Below are 18,201 nucleotides of genomic sequence, written 5' to 3' on the forward strand. Positions count from 1 at the left end.
GCGCGGTCTGGGGGTGGACCCGACCCCCTCACCCCTGGGACCCCTGAGGGCCCTGCTGCCTGGGCAGCCCCTCTCCCCTGCAGACCCTCGCCGGGGGCGGGGGGAGCTGGCTCGCCTCTGCCTACCCCTCGCCCCTGAGGCACCCTCTCCCTTGTGGCCCTCTCTCCCCGGCGGCCCTCTCTCCGCTGCAGCCCCCTCCCTCCCGCCCCCCCCCCCCGCCCCGGCACCCCTCGCCCGGGAATCCCCCTCTCCTCTGTCGGCCCCTCTCCCTTGCAGACCCTCGCCGGGGGGGGGCGGTTCGCCTCTGCCGACCCCTCGCCCGTTCGGCACCCTCTCCCCTGTGGCCCCCTATCTTCTGCTGCCCCCTCTCCCCAGCAGCCCCCTCATTCTTCTGCAGTCCCTCTCTCTGCGGCACGCACGCCCTCAGGAGGCACGGTCCGGATCACCTGGGGCCTGGGCTCGGCGCCCCCGTGCCGGCTTAGCCCCCTGCCCCGCCCCCAGGCCGCCCCGCCCCTCCGAGGCCCCGCCCCTCCCGGCCGGGACACGTCTGCGCGGCGCGGAGGGCAGGAGGCAGAGGCGCGGGTGGGACGCGCGTCGGGGGGCAGCTTCCTCGTGCAGGCGGACGGAGGAGGTGGGCCTGGCCGCGGCCTTCCTGGCCTGCGAGCGGCCTCCCGGGAGTCCCGGGGCTGCGGGGTGGGCGGCGGGGGAGGGCTGAGCCGGCCGAGCGCCCCTGGGCCTCCCCGCGGCCGGGCGGCTCCTGCTGGCCGCTCGGGGACACCCCAGGGCTCCGTTCCCCTACCCGCTCCTCGCACGGCCGCTCCTCTTCACCTTTTCTTTATTTTCTGTGTTTTTTTTTTTTGTTTGTTTTGTTTTGTTTTTGTTTTGAGGTTGCAGGCATCGGCTGCACCGCGGACCTTGACCTGCGGCCTGGGAGGAGGCGGGCGAGATCCACTGGCTGGGCTCGACCACCTGACCACTTTCCTGGGCGCCAGAGTCCAGGCCCCCACGCCAGGACTCCACCTTTGTAAGTTGTGGGCTCCCAGGAGGTGCTGTGGGGGCGAAGGGGTCTAAGGTATGCGGTCGTACCCCAGAGGGTCCCTAGCTTGGCGAGTGTCTCCAGGCGGCACAGCCCGGCTCCTGCTACAGGGCGTGACCCTGCAGTGGGGGGGTTGGAGAGTGAGGCTGTCAGGGTCTAGGCGCTTCTAGTGGCTTTGTCCAACCAAGAGGACTTGAGAGCCAAAGTCTAGTTTCCATCAGTTAGGAATGCTTTCCGCTGCGCACGTCAGGAACCCAGGCTTGAACAGGTGGGGCTTCACTCTTCTCACCAGCAAGCCCAGGGGTGGGTCATTGGTGTGGATTTGGAGACCGCACACGATGAGGGCAGGTGTTGCCTGGATATCCGGGCTGCAAGGTGCCTGCTGCAGCTCCAGCCACCGTGCCAGGGCGGGAAGGAAGAAATGGCTGCTTTCTTTGGTGAAAGCAAGAAAGCCCAGCTCCTGCTACACCCCAGCACTTTGCCCTCATCCGGGTGACATGGGAAGGCAGGGCCAGGGTATTAAGCTTGTCTTAGCCCCTGGCTGTCATTTGGGGTGGCACGTTGCTGCCTGGAACAGAGTGGGGATTCTGCCCCCAGGCGGCAGGGGTGGCCGTGAGGGAGACCGCTAGCAGAGTGGGCCCAGAGCCACTTTCCCAGACACACCTGGGAAAGCGCAGCCCACACGCTGCAGATGCTTGGCCTCCCTTGGGCCTGAGAATGGCCGCTGATCTGAGCGGCCCCTACAAAGCAGGTGCTCCCACCTGGGAGGCAGGCCTTGTGGCTCGGAGACAAGCTCCCTTCCTTCCTCCTCCCTGGCCTGGGACTGGGGAAAGGGTGGACACAGAGGCATGTCAGGAGTTGACGAACTGCCAGGTCTCCTGAGTTTCTGGGTTGGCTCTTGCCATTCAGTGGCCTGCTGTGCCTTTAAGCCTCTCTCCAGGATTCTGTGGGAGGGGGTCCCTAGAAGAGAGGCCCCTGCATCTCCAGCCCCTGGACTCCCCGCAGGCCCAGGTGCCCCCAGGCTCCGGCTTCTCCCGCACGCGGGGTGGAGGGGAGGGGCTGCAACTCCGGACAGGCCGGAGGACGCAGGACACAGCTGCCGGCGCTGCTCTGGGCTCCAGGTCTCCCCTGACCGGCCAGACGGCGGTACCAGCTGCAGCCCCATCCCTTCCCCTCCCAGCCTCTGGAGACGCTCTGGGGCCTGTCAGGAATAGGGAGGGAAGGACGGCAGTTATCAGGTCAAGGACCCACGGTATCCTCCAGGGTGCCCCGCCTCCCCCCCCCCCCCCCCCCCGGGTCTGGGCTGGGTGGAGACAGCCTCTCACATTCCTGAGGGAAGGGTTTCCAGCCTCCCTGGGTTGGAATTCCTGCTTTCCCTCCTCCCATGTGACCCTGGGCAAGTGGCTTGACCACTTGGTGTCCTGGTCCCCTGGTAAGCCAGGTAAGAAGATTCGGGGGAAGGAGACAGCCCACCGTTGTGCCTCCCCACTCCTGCCTGTACCCCCAGGCAGACCCTGGCCTTAAATGCAGCCCCACATGGAGCCCCGGTCACTGCCCTCACCGGAGTCAGGGCCCTGCACGCCGGACCTCGGTCTCCCCACCCGAGAGTGCCTCAGCTCACCTTCTGCCCCTCTCTGTAGCCCCCGCAGCATGCAGACCCAGGAGAGCGGAGTCCAGTACAGCAGGTGGGATGACCGCAGCCGGGATGAAGTCCACGTGGTGGCTGGGTCCGGCATAGAGGAGGCCTGGAGCTGGCAGAGGTGAGGGCCCGGAGGCCCACAGGCCAGCAGGGGGAGCCTTCCACCTCCATGTCCCTTCTGGCGGCTTCCACGCTGCAGGCCCCCCACCCCAGCCCCAGCAGTCCCAGCTAACCTGGGCCCTGCACCTCCATGTGCGGCTTCCCTTGCTGGGCTCCCTCCTATCTCCTGAGTCAGCAGAGCGTACAGGCCACCCTTCTTCGGGGTCCACCTGCCCCAGGGCCCACTCCCCTCCAGCCTAGCCCCCCAGTCCACTCAGGGGCTCATGTGCGGGGGCTTCTCTCCCTAGGGTCTCCCGGAAGCTGTGCTCGGGCAAGCTGGGCATCGCCATGAAGGTGCTGGGTGGAGTGGCCCTCTTCTGGGTCGTCTTCATCCTTGGCTATCTCACTGGTTACTACGTGCACAAGTGCAAATAAGGCTACCCAGCACGCGTGCTCGGGACTGGATGCCCGTGCGTGGGGACGTGGGCTCGGCGGGCGTCCCGTACACCAGAATGTCCTTGTATACACAGAACCCTATATACATGATCGCGTATACAGAAGACTTTTCTCTCTGCACAGACTCGTGCCCCTGCCCCCGACACACACACAGACCCAGGGTGCAGAGGTCCCTGGCTGGCACGTGGGCACACAGGGACACAGGTGCATGTGCCTGGCGTGGGTGGCCAGCCCAAGACCACATGGCCCAGAGACATGGGCCAGTTTGAGCTGAGACTGTAGGACACGCCCCCAGAGCCCCTGCCGAGGGTCCAGGCCTGGCAGCTCCAGGGAGGGGTCCTCCCTGAGCGGACGTTGTGGGGCTGTGTGGCCCTGGGTGGTCCCCTGCCCTCTCTCGGTCCTCTGACTCTTCTTTGCAAGGGTGGCTCTGAAGGGGTCATGTGTGTCCCTCTGCCCACCCTCCCAGGGCCAAGACCCCATCCTGGAAGTCAGTCCTGGGCAGGGTGGGCAGTGGGGCCTCCGCCCTTGTCTGGAACCCACCACCTAGTCCTCCCTGTAGTGGACTGGGCTGGCTCCCTCGAGGGAGCAGATCCAGTGGGAAGATGCCTCCCCCCCTGTGCCCTGTGGGAGCCTTTGTGCCAAGGCAGCCATTAAAAGTCTGTTGAATGAAGGATGGGTGAGGGCCTCTTCCACCAGCCCCCAGGTGCCTGCCAGGTGAGGCCAGCTGGAGGGCATTTCGACAACACTGGGAGGCTTGTGGGAAGGGCCTGTCCTCCCTCCCACTTGGCTCTGGGCCTTGGAATGTGTCTTTGCCTGGCTGGACTCTCTTGTGGGAAGTGAGCCCCTGGGGGCAGGCCCGAGGACTGGCCGCGAGTGGGACCTGTTCCTGCCTCACCCTACTGAACACATACAAGGCCTCTCGGCTCAGGGGTTCAGTCCTGTCCCCCTGCCTTGTTCCCAGGAGGTGCCCTCCGGGGCCCTGTGTTCACCCCCACCTGACTACAAGCGCACATCTCAGGCCCCACAGGCCCTTGCCAGAAACACCTTAGCAGAGTGCTTTTTCCCCAAGGACTGAGGGTGGGAGGTGAGGGATGGTCCCTGTCCTCGTGGGGCCTGAGACTGGAGGTCACATGGCAAACCTGCGTGTCGGAGGCCAAGCTGGCAGGGAAGGGCAGAGACCCCCTAAGACTGGCCTGTTGGGGACAGCTGCACCACCCAGGTGGTCCCTGCTCTGCCCACAAGGAGGGAGTGGCGCCGGGGGGGGGGCAGGCCTGGGCTAGGGTCTCCAAGCAGTGATGGGGGGTCTGCTGTGGGGTGGGGACAAGGGAAGGTGGGTAAGGGGCATCGGCAGAGCCTCATCCAGCCAGCCCTCATCTGGGCCTCGGCACCTGTCTCTAAGGCGGCCCCGCCTCCCAGCCCGTCTGGCCACACTCGAGGAGGGAGGGGTACCAGCCGACCCCCATCTGGCCGGCCTTCCCCTGGTGCCCCTGCTGGAGCCACCACAGGGTGGGCACTGGGTGAGGGGGCACAGCTGGGCTGCGTGGCCTCCATGGGCTGTAGGACGAGGGCAGTCTGCTGCTGAGGTGCAGGGGCTGGGTCTCCCCAAGACTGGGTGCAGCCCTTGCCGAAAGCCGGGCCAGGGAGCTGGACAGAAGAGAGGAGGGCCCCTGGCGGCTGCCTGCCCACCACCGGCCTCTCTCAGGCCATTCTGGCCCCCCCTCACTTCCCAAACGCCTTGCAGGCTTCAGGGTCCCACTGCCTGAGAGCCCCTGGGTCAGGTCAGATGAAGGGGCTGGGGGCAAGGCCAGAGCCCAGCAAGGAGGGGGGACAGAGCGGGGTGGGGGGCAGCAAGCAGGTGTGGTCCACGCGTGAGGGGCACTGTGGGGAACCAGTCCTCAGAGCCTCCCCAGCTCAGCCCAGCACTGCCCAGTGGTCCCCGCGGGTCCTCACAAGTACCTCCTCCCTGGGTTGGGGGGAACCCCATGGGCAACAGCAGATGACAAAAGCCATCTGGATCTGGCCTTCGTGCTCTGCGCGCTCTGAGGCCCAGCAAGCCTCGGGACGGAGAGCGGGGTGCACCAGCCCACTCCCTGGTGGACGTGCACGTCCCCTTCCGTGGGCTCTGCCAGCAGCCCGGCCTCTGCGCGAGAGGTTGCAGCCAGGCCCTGGGGACACAGGCCACCTCCTTGTGAGCTGTCTCTGCCAGATGTGGCCCCCCCAGACCCTGGCCAGGAAGGGGGACAGCACCCCGCTGAGTTGTCAGGCAGTCTCCCCTCCACGTAAGACTCAGGAATGAGAGCTGCTGGGGGCAGGTGCCCCTGGGAGGGGGTCCACCCCCCACTCCAGGCCCAGAGGGGCAGAGCCTGTGTGATAGTTAAGTGCCTCCTGCTTTTTGCTGGCAAGATCTGGGCTGGGACAGGGGGCATTCGGATCCTGTTTCCCCACAGACACTACCCCAAAATACTGGCAAGAAAGGATTCACTGGGGAGGAGCCGAAATGTTATTAAATGACATTTATTGTAAGAGGGCCGGACCGGCAAGAGGAAGGATGTCCAGCTTCCGGTGGTGACCTCACATGGGGTTGAGCTGCGTCAGAAGGGCAACAGGCCGGCAGCTGTCCACGTCAGTGAGGTCCCAGCTGACAGGATGTGCCCCCCACCCCCCCAGCTGCAGACCCACACCAGCCACGGCACCCGCAGCGGTTGCTGCCCGAAGTGCCCAGGGCTAACAGAACAAGGAAAAGCCACCCTCCACCACACCTCCTTCAGCCCAGCTGCGTCTAGGGACCGAAGAAGGGAAGGCCAAGAGGCGTCTAGAGCCGGGTCGGGGTCTCAAGGCAGCCGAGCTGGGTCCTACGGCGCGGGCAGGCCGAGCTCTGGGAGAACCACGTGGCTTCGTGAGCTGGTTCCGATGGCTAAACGCATGGGCTCAGTGGGCCTCTTGCAAATGCTCCCCAAGTCAGAACACACACACTGTGTCTCGCAGGCCACAGAACATGACACAGATGAGGTCACTAAAGACCAAAAGCCAGTGAGTCAGTGTCTCGTAACCCAGCCAGATCACGAAGCAGGGAGGTCAGTCAAAACCACCTACCCACCTCGTGGCTGGCCCGTGTCTGCGGCTCTCGGGGGGGTGTGTGTGCAAGTGTACTTGTGCACAGAAACACACACACACTCACACAGCCGGTCTAGGGCCCGAGACATTCAAACCTGGACATAACCGGAAACACAAAATGCTGAAGAACTGTTCGCCTGGCCCCGCTCTGTGGCTGTTGCTGACTTCAGACTTGGCCTCCCGCGGCCACCCCACCCCCCGCCGCGGTCTGTCCTCTAGCTCGTTGACAGCAGAAGGGTCCTGCCCGTCCGCGGAAGCCGATTCTGTGACAGGGAGCCGCGTGCGAGCCCCGAGCTGCGCGTTCTGACGTCTGCTCCTCCCTCCGCGGCCGCACGAGGGGACTCAGCGGCTCTACCCTAACACATGCAACCACAATATTAAGAATAAAATGCTTTTGCCAATTCTGAGATCACCTTAAAAATATTTTTTTCATAAAAAGAGGACAATCTGGGGCAAGCTAGGAACAGGATGTCACTCCCAAGTCGAGGCCGCGCCGCTGGTTGGGAGCAGCTCGCAAAGCTGCTGAATCGTAGAAAAATAATGGTGCAGCTCCCGGAAACGCCGTCGCTTGGCTTCCCAGTTTAGAGTTGAATATCCAAACCCATCAGAGTCTTTTTTTCCCCCTGAACAAAGGTGTTTGCTGTGTTCACATGATTTCAGAACATTCTGAACAGTGAATTCCAGGATTTGAGTAATTTCGTAAAAAGCGTTAATAAAACAGTTCAGCGCTGGAAAGGCAAAACGATTCAAGCCCCTGACAATGGGGCGTCTCCGCAACAGGACAGAACCGTCTGGACAACCGAACAGAACGCATGGATCTCAAAAACCACCGGGGTGAGAACGTAACGAATAACTTAACGTCAGTACAACAGGCACAACTGAGGACCTGCGTGGCGGAGCTGGCGGGCATGCCGCGGCCGGGGCTCAGCGGATCACGGTCACGTGGGGAGCGGTGAGGCCCAGGTCCGTCTTGGAGGGGTACACCACCTTCAGGTGCCCGTCCTCGTCCAGCACCCGGACCTGCTCCACCACCAGCGGGGTGCTCCCGGCCTTCTCGGCACTTGGGCTCGCGTTGGGACCCGGAGGCTGTCCAGGGACCACGTCAGCTTCGGGATCTGAAAGGGATCCGTCCTCTTTATTTTCTAGCGTGTACTTGTTGATTTCTGCCATCTTCTGCAAAGGAAAAATACCATTTTAGGGGTGACTGGGGCAGCCCTGTGCGTGAGGGGCAGCAGGAAGATGGGGGGCGCGCCATCCGTCCTTCATGGCCAGAGTGCCGACTGGGCAACAGGACGGACTCACCAGCACGAGGGCGTCCATGATCTCTTTACAGGTCTGCAGACTCGTAGCACTTGTTACTTCCAAAAACAGATCAGAAGTTGTTTTCTTAATCTTAAAAAGAAATCAGAGGGGTGTCAGAGAAGAATAAAGTTACCAGAGACATCAGCAGGCGCTCTGAGGAAAAACCCAGAAACAATGGTGCCACGAAAACCAGGACTGTCCCGTTCCCAGGCAGAGGCAGGGACGCACACACGGTGACGCTTGGTGCCGCCCCGCATGTGACAGGGACACAGGCTCTGGAGACGGGGCCTCTGAGCGGCGTGGGCTCGGGGCCTGCACGGTCTGGCGTGCAGACAGGATGTCACGGTGGAGCGGCCCCAGACACACGGACACACACAGGCCCTGCCCTACCTTCGTCTTCTCGCTGTTGGTTATCGGTGGGAAAGAGATCACGTCACCATCCGCATCCACGAGGCAGGGGTAACTCTCCTTCCCGTCCAGTAAGTGCAGATATCTGTGGGGGAGAAACACAGGGGAGGCCATGGGGACGCACGCCTACGGGTCATGCCGGACAAACGTAAGCTCTTGAGCAAGTCAGTGTAAGGTCAGGGCGTCTCGGAGCTTGGGAAGAAGACGTGCGAGAGCCCGTGCTCACGCAGGCCTAGTGCAGCGGGCCGCCCATACCCCAACTCGAGCCGCTGGTGGTGTGGACAAAATGCCGTGGGCGTGATGGCTGTGACCACATTGCCCTCCTCTGCCCCCGTGCAGGAGGACCCGTCACTCCAGAAGGGCCTGCGTGCCCAAGGAAGCCTGTTCTCCCCAAAGCAGCGTCCGAGCCCCGGCTCCACCGAGAAGAGGCGGCTCCTTGTACCTCACGCAAGAATCCCTAACAGCACAGGGATGAAGTGTGGGAGATTTAACACCCGTGAGGAAAAGTCTCAAGTTACGGCAGCGCGTGAGTGAAGTGGAGGCCGAGGTGCGCCCGGCAGGGTGGGTGCGGCGCCCGCAGGGGAGGCCTGCCCACCTGTGCAGGCCCGACACGTTCTGCCTCTTCTTCTGCTTCCTGTGCTCCTCGGCCTCCAGCTGTAATTGCCGCACCAGGTCCTTGGCCTTGACTTCTTTGCGCCCCAAGGGGACGATCTGTGGGGTGAACACCCGGTGGTGAGCTCGGATGGAAACAAGCTCCCCTTAGAGCCAAGGCCACCACACGACACCGGGCCTCCGCTCATGTGGCCATCGGCACAGCGTCTCCTCTCGGCTCTGCCCTCCATTCTCCCTGGGATGGTGGCGTGAGCACGAGGGGGCCACAGAGGCCCTTCAGGGACCTGACAGCCACACACACCCGTCCTCTCGAAGCCAAGCTTAACCTTCAACCTGCCCCATGCAATGGCATCTCCCAGGCCTGTGGCCCCTAGAGGGCCGAAGGGGGAGGGGCAGGGCCCGCGGCCCGTCAAGCCAGGCGTGCAGCTGGGCACCAGGACCGCAAGGCAGCCGCTGGGGACCCCGGTGCACCACAGGGAGTAACAGACCGTGGTGGGACTTCGATGAACCAAGTTCACGCGAGTCAACTCCAAAGGACGGGTTTTGCAATCGGGACATAAACCACAGTGTTTGGTGAAAGCTGAGCAAATGAGGGAAACCACTTGGAAGTCACTCCCTACTCTGATGAGTTTACTTTCACAACCGTCCACACGGCCCGGGCACAACTTGCTGTACTCGCCGGGCAGCGTCAGATGCTGTCCCAGAGCGCAGGTGCGCCCTCACTAGTGCGTGCGGGTCACTGAAAACCGCAAAAGGAACAGGAGCAAACGGGGAGAGGGGCATGTGACGTCACCTTGAGGTCCTGCGGCGGGCGGGTGGTGTAGAGCAGGGGCCCGCGCACGGCCCGGAGGTCGTGGGTCGCGATGGTGGCTGCCGTTCTCTTCTCACAGATGTCCTCATGGAGCTTCGTCTGTAACCAAGACCCGCGGAGCTCAGCACCCAAGCGCCCTGGCCACCCCGCGCCATGCCCCTCTGCCTGCTCCCGCGGCCTCCCTGCCCCAAATGCATCCTGTGGAATGGTCACTGGAAAACGCTCTTATTTGTTCAGGGGTAGAATTTCTTCTTTTTTTTTTTTTTTAAAGATTTTATTTATTTATTTGACAGAGAGACAGCCAGCGAGAGCAGGAACACAAGCAAGGGGAGTGGGAGAGGAAGAAGCAGGCTTCCAGCAGAGCAGGGAGCCCGATGTGGGGCTCGATCCCAGAATCCTGGGATCACGCCCTGAGCCAAAGGCAGATGCTTAACGACTGAGCCACCCAGGTGCCCCAGAATTTCTTCTTTCTGTAACAGAGGATCTGAGACTTCAAAGAACCCTTCCTGAACTAAAATTTATGACTGAATAAACAAAAATAGGACTTAAAAAGAAAAATATCCCCAGCACGTTTTTCTTCGAAAACACTCATGTTTGAGTTCTAAACTCCTGGCTGGGAGCACACAAGACACGGACTTCGGGAAAGCTGCGTCGTCCCCACAGGGCCATGGTGGGGGGTCTGCAAACATCAAAGATGTGGCTTCTACTTTAAAAGCTGGGCAGACTGCACAGAAAAACAAATCAGGACGTTCCTCTACCGTGACAACAGCTGGCAAGAGCTGACGATTTTCATACTATTACAGAAATCAGAAAATCCCCCAAGCCATCAGAAACTCGGGGAAACGTCGATCTCCCACTGTAACAAAGCTGACTTCAGAAACGAGCAGGACTGCAACGGTCTCTGTGGACGAGCAGACGGCGCCCACCCCCACAGGCAGCCCCGGTACCGAGGCCCAGGTCTGACCTGCTCTGTGCACACACACTGCGACACCAGGCCGCATGCACCCACCTGGGAGGTGAGGAACCGTCGGAGCGCGTTCCCAGGCTGCAGGTCCATGCCTCTCACGACGGCCCCCACGATGAACGGCCGGACATCCTTGACCGTGGGGCTGACCTGCACGGTCAGCGGGGCGGGGTTCTCGGACACGTGCAGGATCCGGAGCAGCAGCCTGCGGGTGGTGTCCTCCTCGTCCTCCTCCCCCTCACCACTCTCCCTCCTCCGCCTGTCGCGCCGCCTCCTGCGGGCCTCGTCCTTGTCCTGGCCATCCGCCCTGCCCTTGCCCCGCCCACCACCGCGGCCTCCACTGCGCAGGTACTCCAGGATGGACTTGGTCTGGCAGCCGTGGACCATCTTCTCCAGCCGCCGGTCCGTCAACTTGTTCCCCCGGAAGTTGACCTCCTTGAGCTTGGGGCAGTCGGCCAGCTCCGCCGGGACCTCACTGAGCTGGTTGTTGGAGAGGTCCAGTGTCTGGGAGGAAGACGGAGGGCCTGCGGTCACACACCGCCTCCCGAGCACTGCCCCACCCCACATGGCCTGTCCCCAGCTCTGCGCCCAGACTGACACCTGCTACCACGACCACGCAGCCGACGGTGATGGCTGCCAGCAACCCCCACCCCACCGCGGGGAACGCTCGTCTTCCTCTTCCTGCTCCCCTGCAAGGCTCCTCGTGGCGACAACTATCCTGATGGACGAAGGTGACAGAGAAAGGGGAACGTGTGGTCATGAACAGGTAAGTACTTGAGATGAGAGGTTCCCCACAAAATGGTGCTCACACTTTTTAAATTAAAGGGGTTACAAAGAGCACAGCATGAGTAACAAGCACTACTCTTCATATAGCAATACGAAGTCCCCAGCAACAAATTGGAGCAGAGACCTCAGCTCCACCCGCGTGCAAGGATGCTGGCCTGGGCTCTCGGCCTCCCATCCTGACCCAGGAAGGGTTTAGTGCCACAGCTGTCAGCGCCACAAGGCGGCTCGTGAAGCCCTTTGGCCCATGCAGAAGAACCTTCCATCACTGTTAATGACTGGGCTTGGACAAAAACGCATGGCTGGCATCAGTATCCCCGAAATGAGGGAAACCATCAAAACAGCCACCTTGCGGGGTCATCCCGCCCACAGCAGGGACACTAACGGAGCTGTCTTCTAGTAGGTGGGTCTGCGGCAGGTCCTCTGCTTCCCCTTCTGCTGCTGTGGTGGGGACTGGCCCCCCCGGGAAGAGGCCAGCCGCCGCCCCATCTTTTCCCAGCGTGACCGTGCCAGTGGCGGTCCTGGCCCAGGCAGCACTGGGACTGTACATGGACTGCCTCTATCACGTTCTCCTCCCGGGCCACTGGGAAGCTCAGGACTGCCCTGCTCGGCACGGCTGAGACCAGACGGGGCAGCCTTGGGAGAAACCTGTTATCTGGTCAGTTGGCATGAGCACAGGGGACCAGTGTTTGGAAAGTGAGGTGGCAAGGGGCAGTGGCTTGGGGAGAGCTCTGGAGCAGAGGGGGCCTGTCTGGACGGTGCCTAGAGTCAAAGCAATGCTGGCGGGCAGCCCCCCTGCCCCAGCAAGTGCTCACACTTGGTGGCTAGGCTGGCACCAGTCCCAGCCCTGACTGGGATGTAACAGGCCCCAACAAAGCTGGTGACGGACTTTATCACGAGCTGAAAAGGGAGCAGGGGCTCTGAGGATCCAGAAGACGCTGTCTGCTTTGGCTGGTAGCAAGGACAAGCCAGCCCCCAGTTATGAACGAGGCTATCCTGCGGCTGCTGAGAAGCCGGGAGAGCCAGTGCACAGAAGGGCTGTCACAGCTGAGCGAATGCCGGGCGGGTGTCACTGAGAAGCCTCTAAAGGCTGTACCAGAGCTCAGAGAGAGAGAGCGACTAGAACAGCCTTCCACTCCGCACTCAGGACCGGGAGGGAGGGAGGGAGGATGGACGGACGTAAGCCAGACCTGGCCATCAGTCACCCTTGGGGGGCCAAGTGGCCCCGAGGGGCTGTGGGCAATGCTATTTCCTACAGCTGTGGCCACTTTGTGCCTCACCGGGCCTTTCTCCTCGCTGCAGCAGGACCGGGAAGGGTGGGGTAGGTGGACTCTATCGGGCCCTTCCAGGTCCCCACCACCCGGAGGCTTGTGAGCAGCAGCGAGGGGCTGGTGTTCTGAGGTCAGGTTTGGGGTAGCCTGTACTAGCTCCACCCGCACACACAGCTCTGGGGTCCGCCACACTGTCTGAAGGGCTCTGGCCAGCCTGAGGACTCCGTCAGGGGCACCCTCACTGCTGCATGAAACGGGCCAGCCAGGTGGACGCCATGTGCTGGCAGCAGAGAAGAGTCGGCAAGGAGGGGAGACTGGGGGGCTGCACCTCACTGGCTGCCGCCCCCACTACAGGGGCCAACGGCACGAGAGTCCTGGGTGGGGGGCTTCTTTCAGGTGCAAGGATGAGCAAATCGTGGATATCTCAGAGTAGTAGGCAGGGGAGGCAGTCAGGGCCCAGAGAGCAGCTCAGGCCCTGTGCGGGACCCTGTGGGAATGTGGACAGGGAGGGGGGTCGGCAGATCAGGGTTCTGGAGGTTGGGGGCCCTGCAGAAACGTGGACACCAGCAGGTAAGAGCAGCAGACTCAGGAGGGTTTCACGCCTAGAAAAGGAACACTAAGGGAACAAGGGAGCCCCAGGAGGTGCCCGGAGACGACAGGCAACAGTGCAGGAGGGCAGGAGGCCAAGTTTGGACGGTGCGTGCCCCCGAAGGGTACGAAACGCAGAGTGGAATGAACTGCACGTGGACTGGTGCCCCGAAACCTGCCTGTTGCCTGGAGCCAACACGCCGAGACACCGTCTGCTCCCTTCCTGCAGGTCACACAGACGGCTGACCTGGCCTGGGCTGCTGAGCGCCTCTGCGAACATCACCGCTGCAGGGCCATGCTGCCGGGGAAGGGCTCCTAAATCCCTGGCTGTGCCAACCTGACACTCATACGCCACTTCTGGAGGGACGCTAGGGACTGTCTTCATTCCTGCGGGCATGCCAGCCCGAGGGTACCTGGACCCCGCCCAGGCACCGAGCCGGCTGTCACCTCCGCAGCCACTGGGGAAGACACGAAGACGGAGGAACGGCTTCTATACTGCGGTGTGTCTGCGCGCCGGGCAGAGTTTCACATTCCGAGTTTAACCTCTCCGTGGGGACTCCCACGTGAGTGACCTGGGTGGCCCCAATGGGGGCGGGCACCTGCAAGGGCAAGGGGTGGGGAAACCCTGGGGACATGTGTCCCGCCTGTCCCCGTCAGCCCTGGCTGGGTAGAGCCCAGGCTGGGGTCAGTCACCTGTGACGCAGGCAGGAGTGACGTGAGGGGCCGCCAGGCTTGGTGCACCACTGCCTTGGCAGCTGGGCCCCACAGGTGACAGAACCCCAGTGCAAGGACAGATGCCCCCAGGGAGAAACCCCTCCAGATGCTCCGAGGCCCCCTGTGGGGAGCCAAGCTGAATGGCCAGACACCAGGATAGCGATGGAACCGGGCTCAATACAGGCCGTTAACCAGCCGGTGAGGACTCAGCCATCTCTTGGGCTCCTTTGTCACTGGTGGCCAGAGTGGGGAAGAGGGCCAGGCCTTCAGGGCAGTCGGGTCTGAGTCTGGGGCCACCGCCTGGGACAGCTCCCTGGGGGAGGGCGCACCGAGGCACTTGTCTCCCCCCTCAGGAAGTGAGGGAGGCGACAAGCAGAGGCCTGTCTGTGGCTTCTCCGGTGGCTCCTAGGGAACCGGTGCCTCCAGGAATTTACATCCTGGGTGAAGTCTCCCCAGGAACGTAACGGGCCTTCACTCGTTTCATCTGCCAGGTGCAGTGGGAGTGCCAGGCTACCAGCTCCGAGCCTCCTCCTCAAGGAGTCCTCTCGAAGTGGTGCTCCCAGGAGCCCTGAGCTGCCACGTAAGAAGTGGACTAGCCTGCGGGGCAGAGAGCGGCGCCAGGACATCCTGGAGACAGAGCAGCCATCACAGCGTTCCAGCTGGGCCCAGCCCTGAGCTCACGGCCAGCTGAGCGCAGGCACTCATGACCGTGAGCCAGCGAGCAGAGCGGCGCTCAGCTGCGCCAGCCCCGGCGGAGACCGTCACACATAGAGCAACTGTTGGCTGTTCTGGCGCAAGGATTTGGCCTGGTCTTGCAGTGGCGGACGGCCCGCGCAGTACCGCAACCTCCCTGTTCACGGCCCTGTGGCGTCCCCACAAGCCTCTCACAGGCAAAGACACAGTGCAGGAACCAGCGGCATGGCCACGAGATGCTGGGAGCGCCCACACTTCTGCCTCCGAGCTCAGTCTCCTGCACCCCAGCTGCATTCCCGCAGCACCAGCAGGGACATCTGGACGCACAACCCCGGCATGCGTGCAGCAACTGCTCACCGAGACATCATCTTAGAAAGGCCCCCGGAGGACATCTAAGTCCAAAAGGGATTCCAACTAGCTCTGGCAAAACACCCTCCGCGACACGCACAGCCCTCTTCAGCTGGAAGAGATCGACAGAAGCCTAGCAATGGCGGGGGGAGGGGTTGGCAGAGGACACATGCCCTGAACGATGGTGTCCAGACACAACGGAAGCCACGGATGTCACTGGTGGGTGCCGCACACGAGTACAGACATTCAGAGCAGACCTGACCACCGGGAAGCCATTCTGGATCTGAAGGAAGGAGAACTGACTGCACTCACATGGCCTGTACTCAGCTGCGCATCCGGTATGCTGACCTTCCGGAAAACCGAAATCTGACAGATGGGAAGATGGAGTGAACCGTGTTGTACGTGGTCTGTCACACCGCAGCCACAAAGCGAAGCCTCCAGCCCTGGATGACCACAGTGACCCGGGAGTCACCCCCACAGCCTCGCTCTGCAAAGGCCAGCAAGCACGTGGCACTCTCTCAACTACAAACACACACACGTCCATACACCCAAGCGGACACGGACTTAGATATGTATACAGACATATACACACATTTGTAAGATCAGTTGACAGTATCTTAAGAGTAACTCCTGCTGAAATAGACCAGCTGTTAAAGCGTAGACATATGTTATTGCTTAAGAAAATCTGCATTAAAGGATGAAAGTAGGAGGAAGAAGAAATACAAGTCTGCCTTTTTAAGGATGAAATGGGAAGACACAGGGGAAACAGGGCTGCACAGGAGCTTCTGGACTGGATATAGGTGTGGCCGGGCAACTTCCATCCTCCCCACTACACCCCGCAGGCCTAATGGACACCTGTCCGCCTAGTATTTTGCTGGGGCCTGGGGAGGGGTCAGTAAGCAGCTCCTGGACAAGGGAGTCTAGAGGAAAACCCAAAGTATTTGTTGCTGACTCTGAACAACCCCTTCCGGCCTCTGTAAAACAGGAGTAACAATCTCTTCCCTTGGAAGGCAGTCGTCAGGGCTGAAGGAAATACCTTACATGAAATCACAGGGAGCTGCACTATGGGAATTCCCGTTACTTCACATCTCCGAGCCTTGCCCGGGGCCGCCTCCCCACCCACCACGGTCACGGAATCACAAATGTTTGGAGCTAGAGACACTTAGACATGGGGCCGTACTGCTGACCTTCTCCCGACCTGGGACGGGAGCCGAGATTGCCAACAACTCCCCAACAGCGGGTCGCAGAGGGCGGCGCCAGTGGAGCCAGGCCCGCGAGGCTGGAGGCCCCGGCATGGGAGTGCGGCCCGGCTCCGGGAGCAGGTCCATCCCCGCCGCGCCTCCAGGGCTCCGCCCCGCCCCGCCGCTCCCCGCTGACCTTGAGCGACGCCAGGTGCGCGATGTCCGGGCTGAGCTCCCGGAGGCAGTTGTCCGCGGCCGCCAGTTCGCTGAGCAGCGGCAGCGCGCCGGGGCGGAAGAGCTCGGCGGGGAAGGCGTCCAGGCGGTTGCCCGTGAGGTTGAGGGTCTGCAGGCGCGGGGCGCAGCGCGCCAGGTCGGCGGGCAGCTCGCGCAGACGGTTGCCGCTGAGGTTGAGGCTCTGCAGCTGCGGGAGGCCCGGCGGCTCGGCGGGGCCCAGGCCCTGGCCCGGCGGCAGCGCCTCCAGCACGTTGCCCGAGAGGTCGAGCACGCGCAGCGCGGGCAGCGGGCCGAGCTCAGGGCTCAGGCCGGGCCCCAGCGCGTTGCGCCGCAGCACGAGGCTGTGCAGCTGCGGGAGGCCCTGCGCCAGGCCCGGGCCCGGCTCGCGCAGGCTCCCGCAGCCGCTCACCTCCAGGTAGTGCAGCAGCGGCAGCGTGAAGAGCCGCGGCGGCAGCCGCCCGCCCGCCGCGCGCACCCGCTGCTCCAGCCCGGGCCCCGTCAGCAGCAGCTCGCGCCGCCGCTCGCGCTCGGCCAGCTCCAGCTCGGGCCAGGCCTCGGGCGCGGGAGCCGCCGCCGCCGCCATCGCGCCGCCACTTCCGCCGCCGCTCCCGGGGCGCTTCCGGGGCACGGCGCGCCCCTTCCGGCCCGGGCCGGAAGGGGAGGCCCCGCGACACAGTACGAGCCCCGGGCGCCTCTGGGAGAAGAGCGGCCGGGAGGTGTCTCGTTGACGGGAAAGGACTCTGCGGGCCTTTGCGGCTGCTCGGGGGCCCGGGACCCGCCGCCCGACCGGGTCACGGCAGCGGAGCGGCGCGTCCCCCGGGTCCGACCCCGAGCAGTGATGGCCCCCCCAACCCTGTCCAACCCTAAGCAGTGGAGCCCCTGACCCCACCCGCGTCTGACCCTGAGCAGTCCAAGGGCGCCTGGCTGGCTTGGACCATCCGTTAAGCCTCTGACTCTTCATTTCGGCCCAGGTCATGATGTCAAGGTCATGAGGTCGAGCCCTGCGTCCTTCACGCTGGGCTTGGAGTCTACTTGAGATTCTCGCTCCCTCCCTCTCTTTAAACAAAATTAAGAGAAAATAGTCCTCCCTTCAGCACATATGTCGTCACGCACGGAAATCAAGCTCTCAGACAAGGATCTGAGCGCCGTGCGGGACCGCGTCTGCGAGAGCAGCGCCAGCTGGATTCCGCACTGAGCATTTGTTCTTATCAGAAAAGCAAGGACAGATGCCTCCAGGCGTGGGACAGGAGTACAAAGGGGCAAATACCTTGAAGCCCTCGAGCTGCCTGCACTCTCCCAGACGCGCAGGCATGCAGAGCGGCTGTCACGGGGTAAGGGAGGAGCGGGATGTGCGCGCTGGCCATCGCCAGGTGCAGGAAGGGGCACTGGGAGTTACATTCTTTCCTGGCTCCTGACCTATGCCCTGTTCCTGGGGATCGTGGGATCCTGTTCCTTCCGGGCCATTGCGTTCAATACCCTGAGACCAGGAACGCTGCTGACTTTTCTGCTGCTTCCACACTCACTCCTTAGGGTTTACAATATACTTTCTAAGAATAACTCCACAGCCCCCCTTTTTGTTTAGTGGGATATGTAGGTGGGCTATTGAAGGGGGTGACGAGGATCTGCGTGGTTGCTACAAGTGTGTTTTGGGTCCTCCAGGCGGAACAGCAGGAGAGGCTTGCCTTGATGACTGTAAAGAGAAAGGAGATCAGTATAAGCAGTACAGCCGTGTGAAACCAAGAGCGGGGTTTGAGTTCAGAAAACCAGTTTTTTGGATAGAGCTAGGTAGAAATGAAATTGAGAGCATTAATGGTAGCTTGTTGACTTTCTTGTTGGAGTTCCTGTATTTGTGCTTGTAACCTAAGTTTTAGGTTTTCAATGGAGAGGGATGCCTGGGTGGCTCAGTCAGTTAAGTGTCTGCCTTTGGCTCAGGGCATGATCCCAGGGT

General features: G+C 62.3%; 2 protein-coding genes across 3 annotated transcripts; one reads left to right on the top strand and one right to left on the bottom strand.

Annotated features, from left to right (window-relative positions):
- Positions 1–530: 530 nt before the first annotated feature.
- Positions 531–6,751, top strand: SMIM1 (small integral membrane protein 1 (Vel blood group)). 2 transcript variants are annotated; one of them, XM_026520000.3, is made up of 4 exons: positions 531–631; positions 888–1,024; positions 2,677–2,796; positions 3,083–6,751. In XM_026520000.3, the coding sequence occupies exons 3-4, from the start codon at positions 2,687–2,689 to the stop codon at positions 3,207–3,209; spliced, it is 237 nt and encodes a 78-aa protein (XP_026375785.1). In that variant the 5' UTR covers positions 531–631; positions 888–1,024; positions 2,677–2,686; the 3' UTR covers positions 3,210–6,751. The 2 variants fall into 2 exon arrangements, with proteins under 2 accessions (XP_026375785.1, XP_026375786.1); XM_026520001.4 differs by having other exon boundaries at positions 541–631; positions 895–1,024.
- On the bottom strand, positions 5,729–16,851 carry LRRC47 (leucine rich repeat containing 47). Its single transcript, XM_026519998.4, has 7 exons — positions 16,216–16,851; positions 10,487–10,945; positions 9,460–9,576; positions 8,650–8,765; positions 8,037–8,139; positions 7,647–7,736; positions 5,729–7,517 (listed from the first exon to the last, which is right to left on the bottom strand). The coding sequence occupies exons 1-7, from the start codon at positions 16,834–16,836 to the stop codon at positions 7,269–7,271; spliced, it is 1,755 nt and encodes a 584-aa protein (XP_026375783.1). The 5' UTR covers positions 16,837–16,851; the 3' UTR covers positions 5,729–7,268.
- Positions 16,852–18,201: the final 1,350 nt, after the last annotated feature.

Source organism: Ursus arctos, unplaced genomic scaffold (genome assembly GCF_023065955.2).
Source record: "Ursus arctos isolate Adak ecotype North America unplaced genomic scaffold, UrsArc2.0 scaffold_32, whole genome shotgun sequence".
NCBI classification, from domain to species: domain Eukaryota; kingdom Metazoa; phylum Chordata; class Mammalia; order Carnivora; family Ursidae; genus Ursus; species Ursus arctos.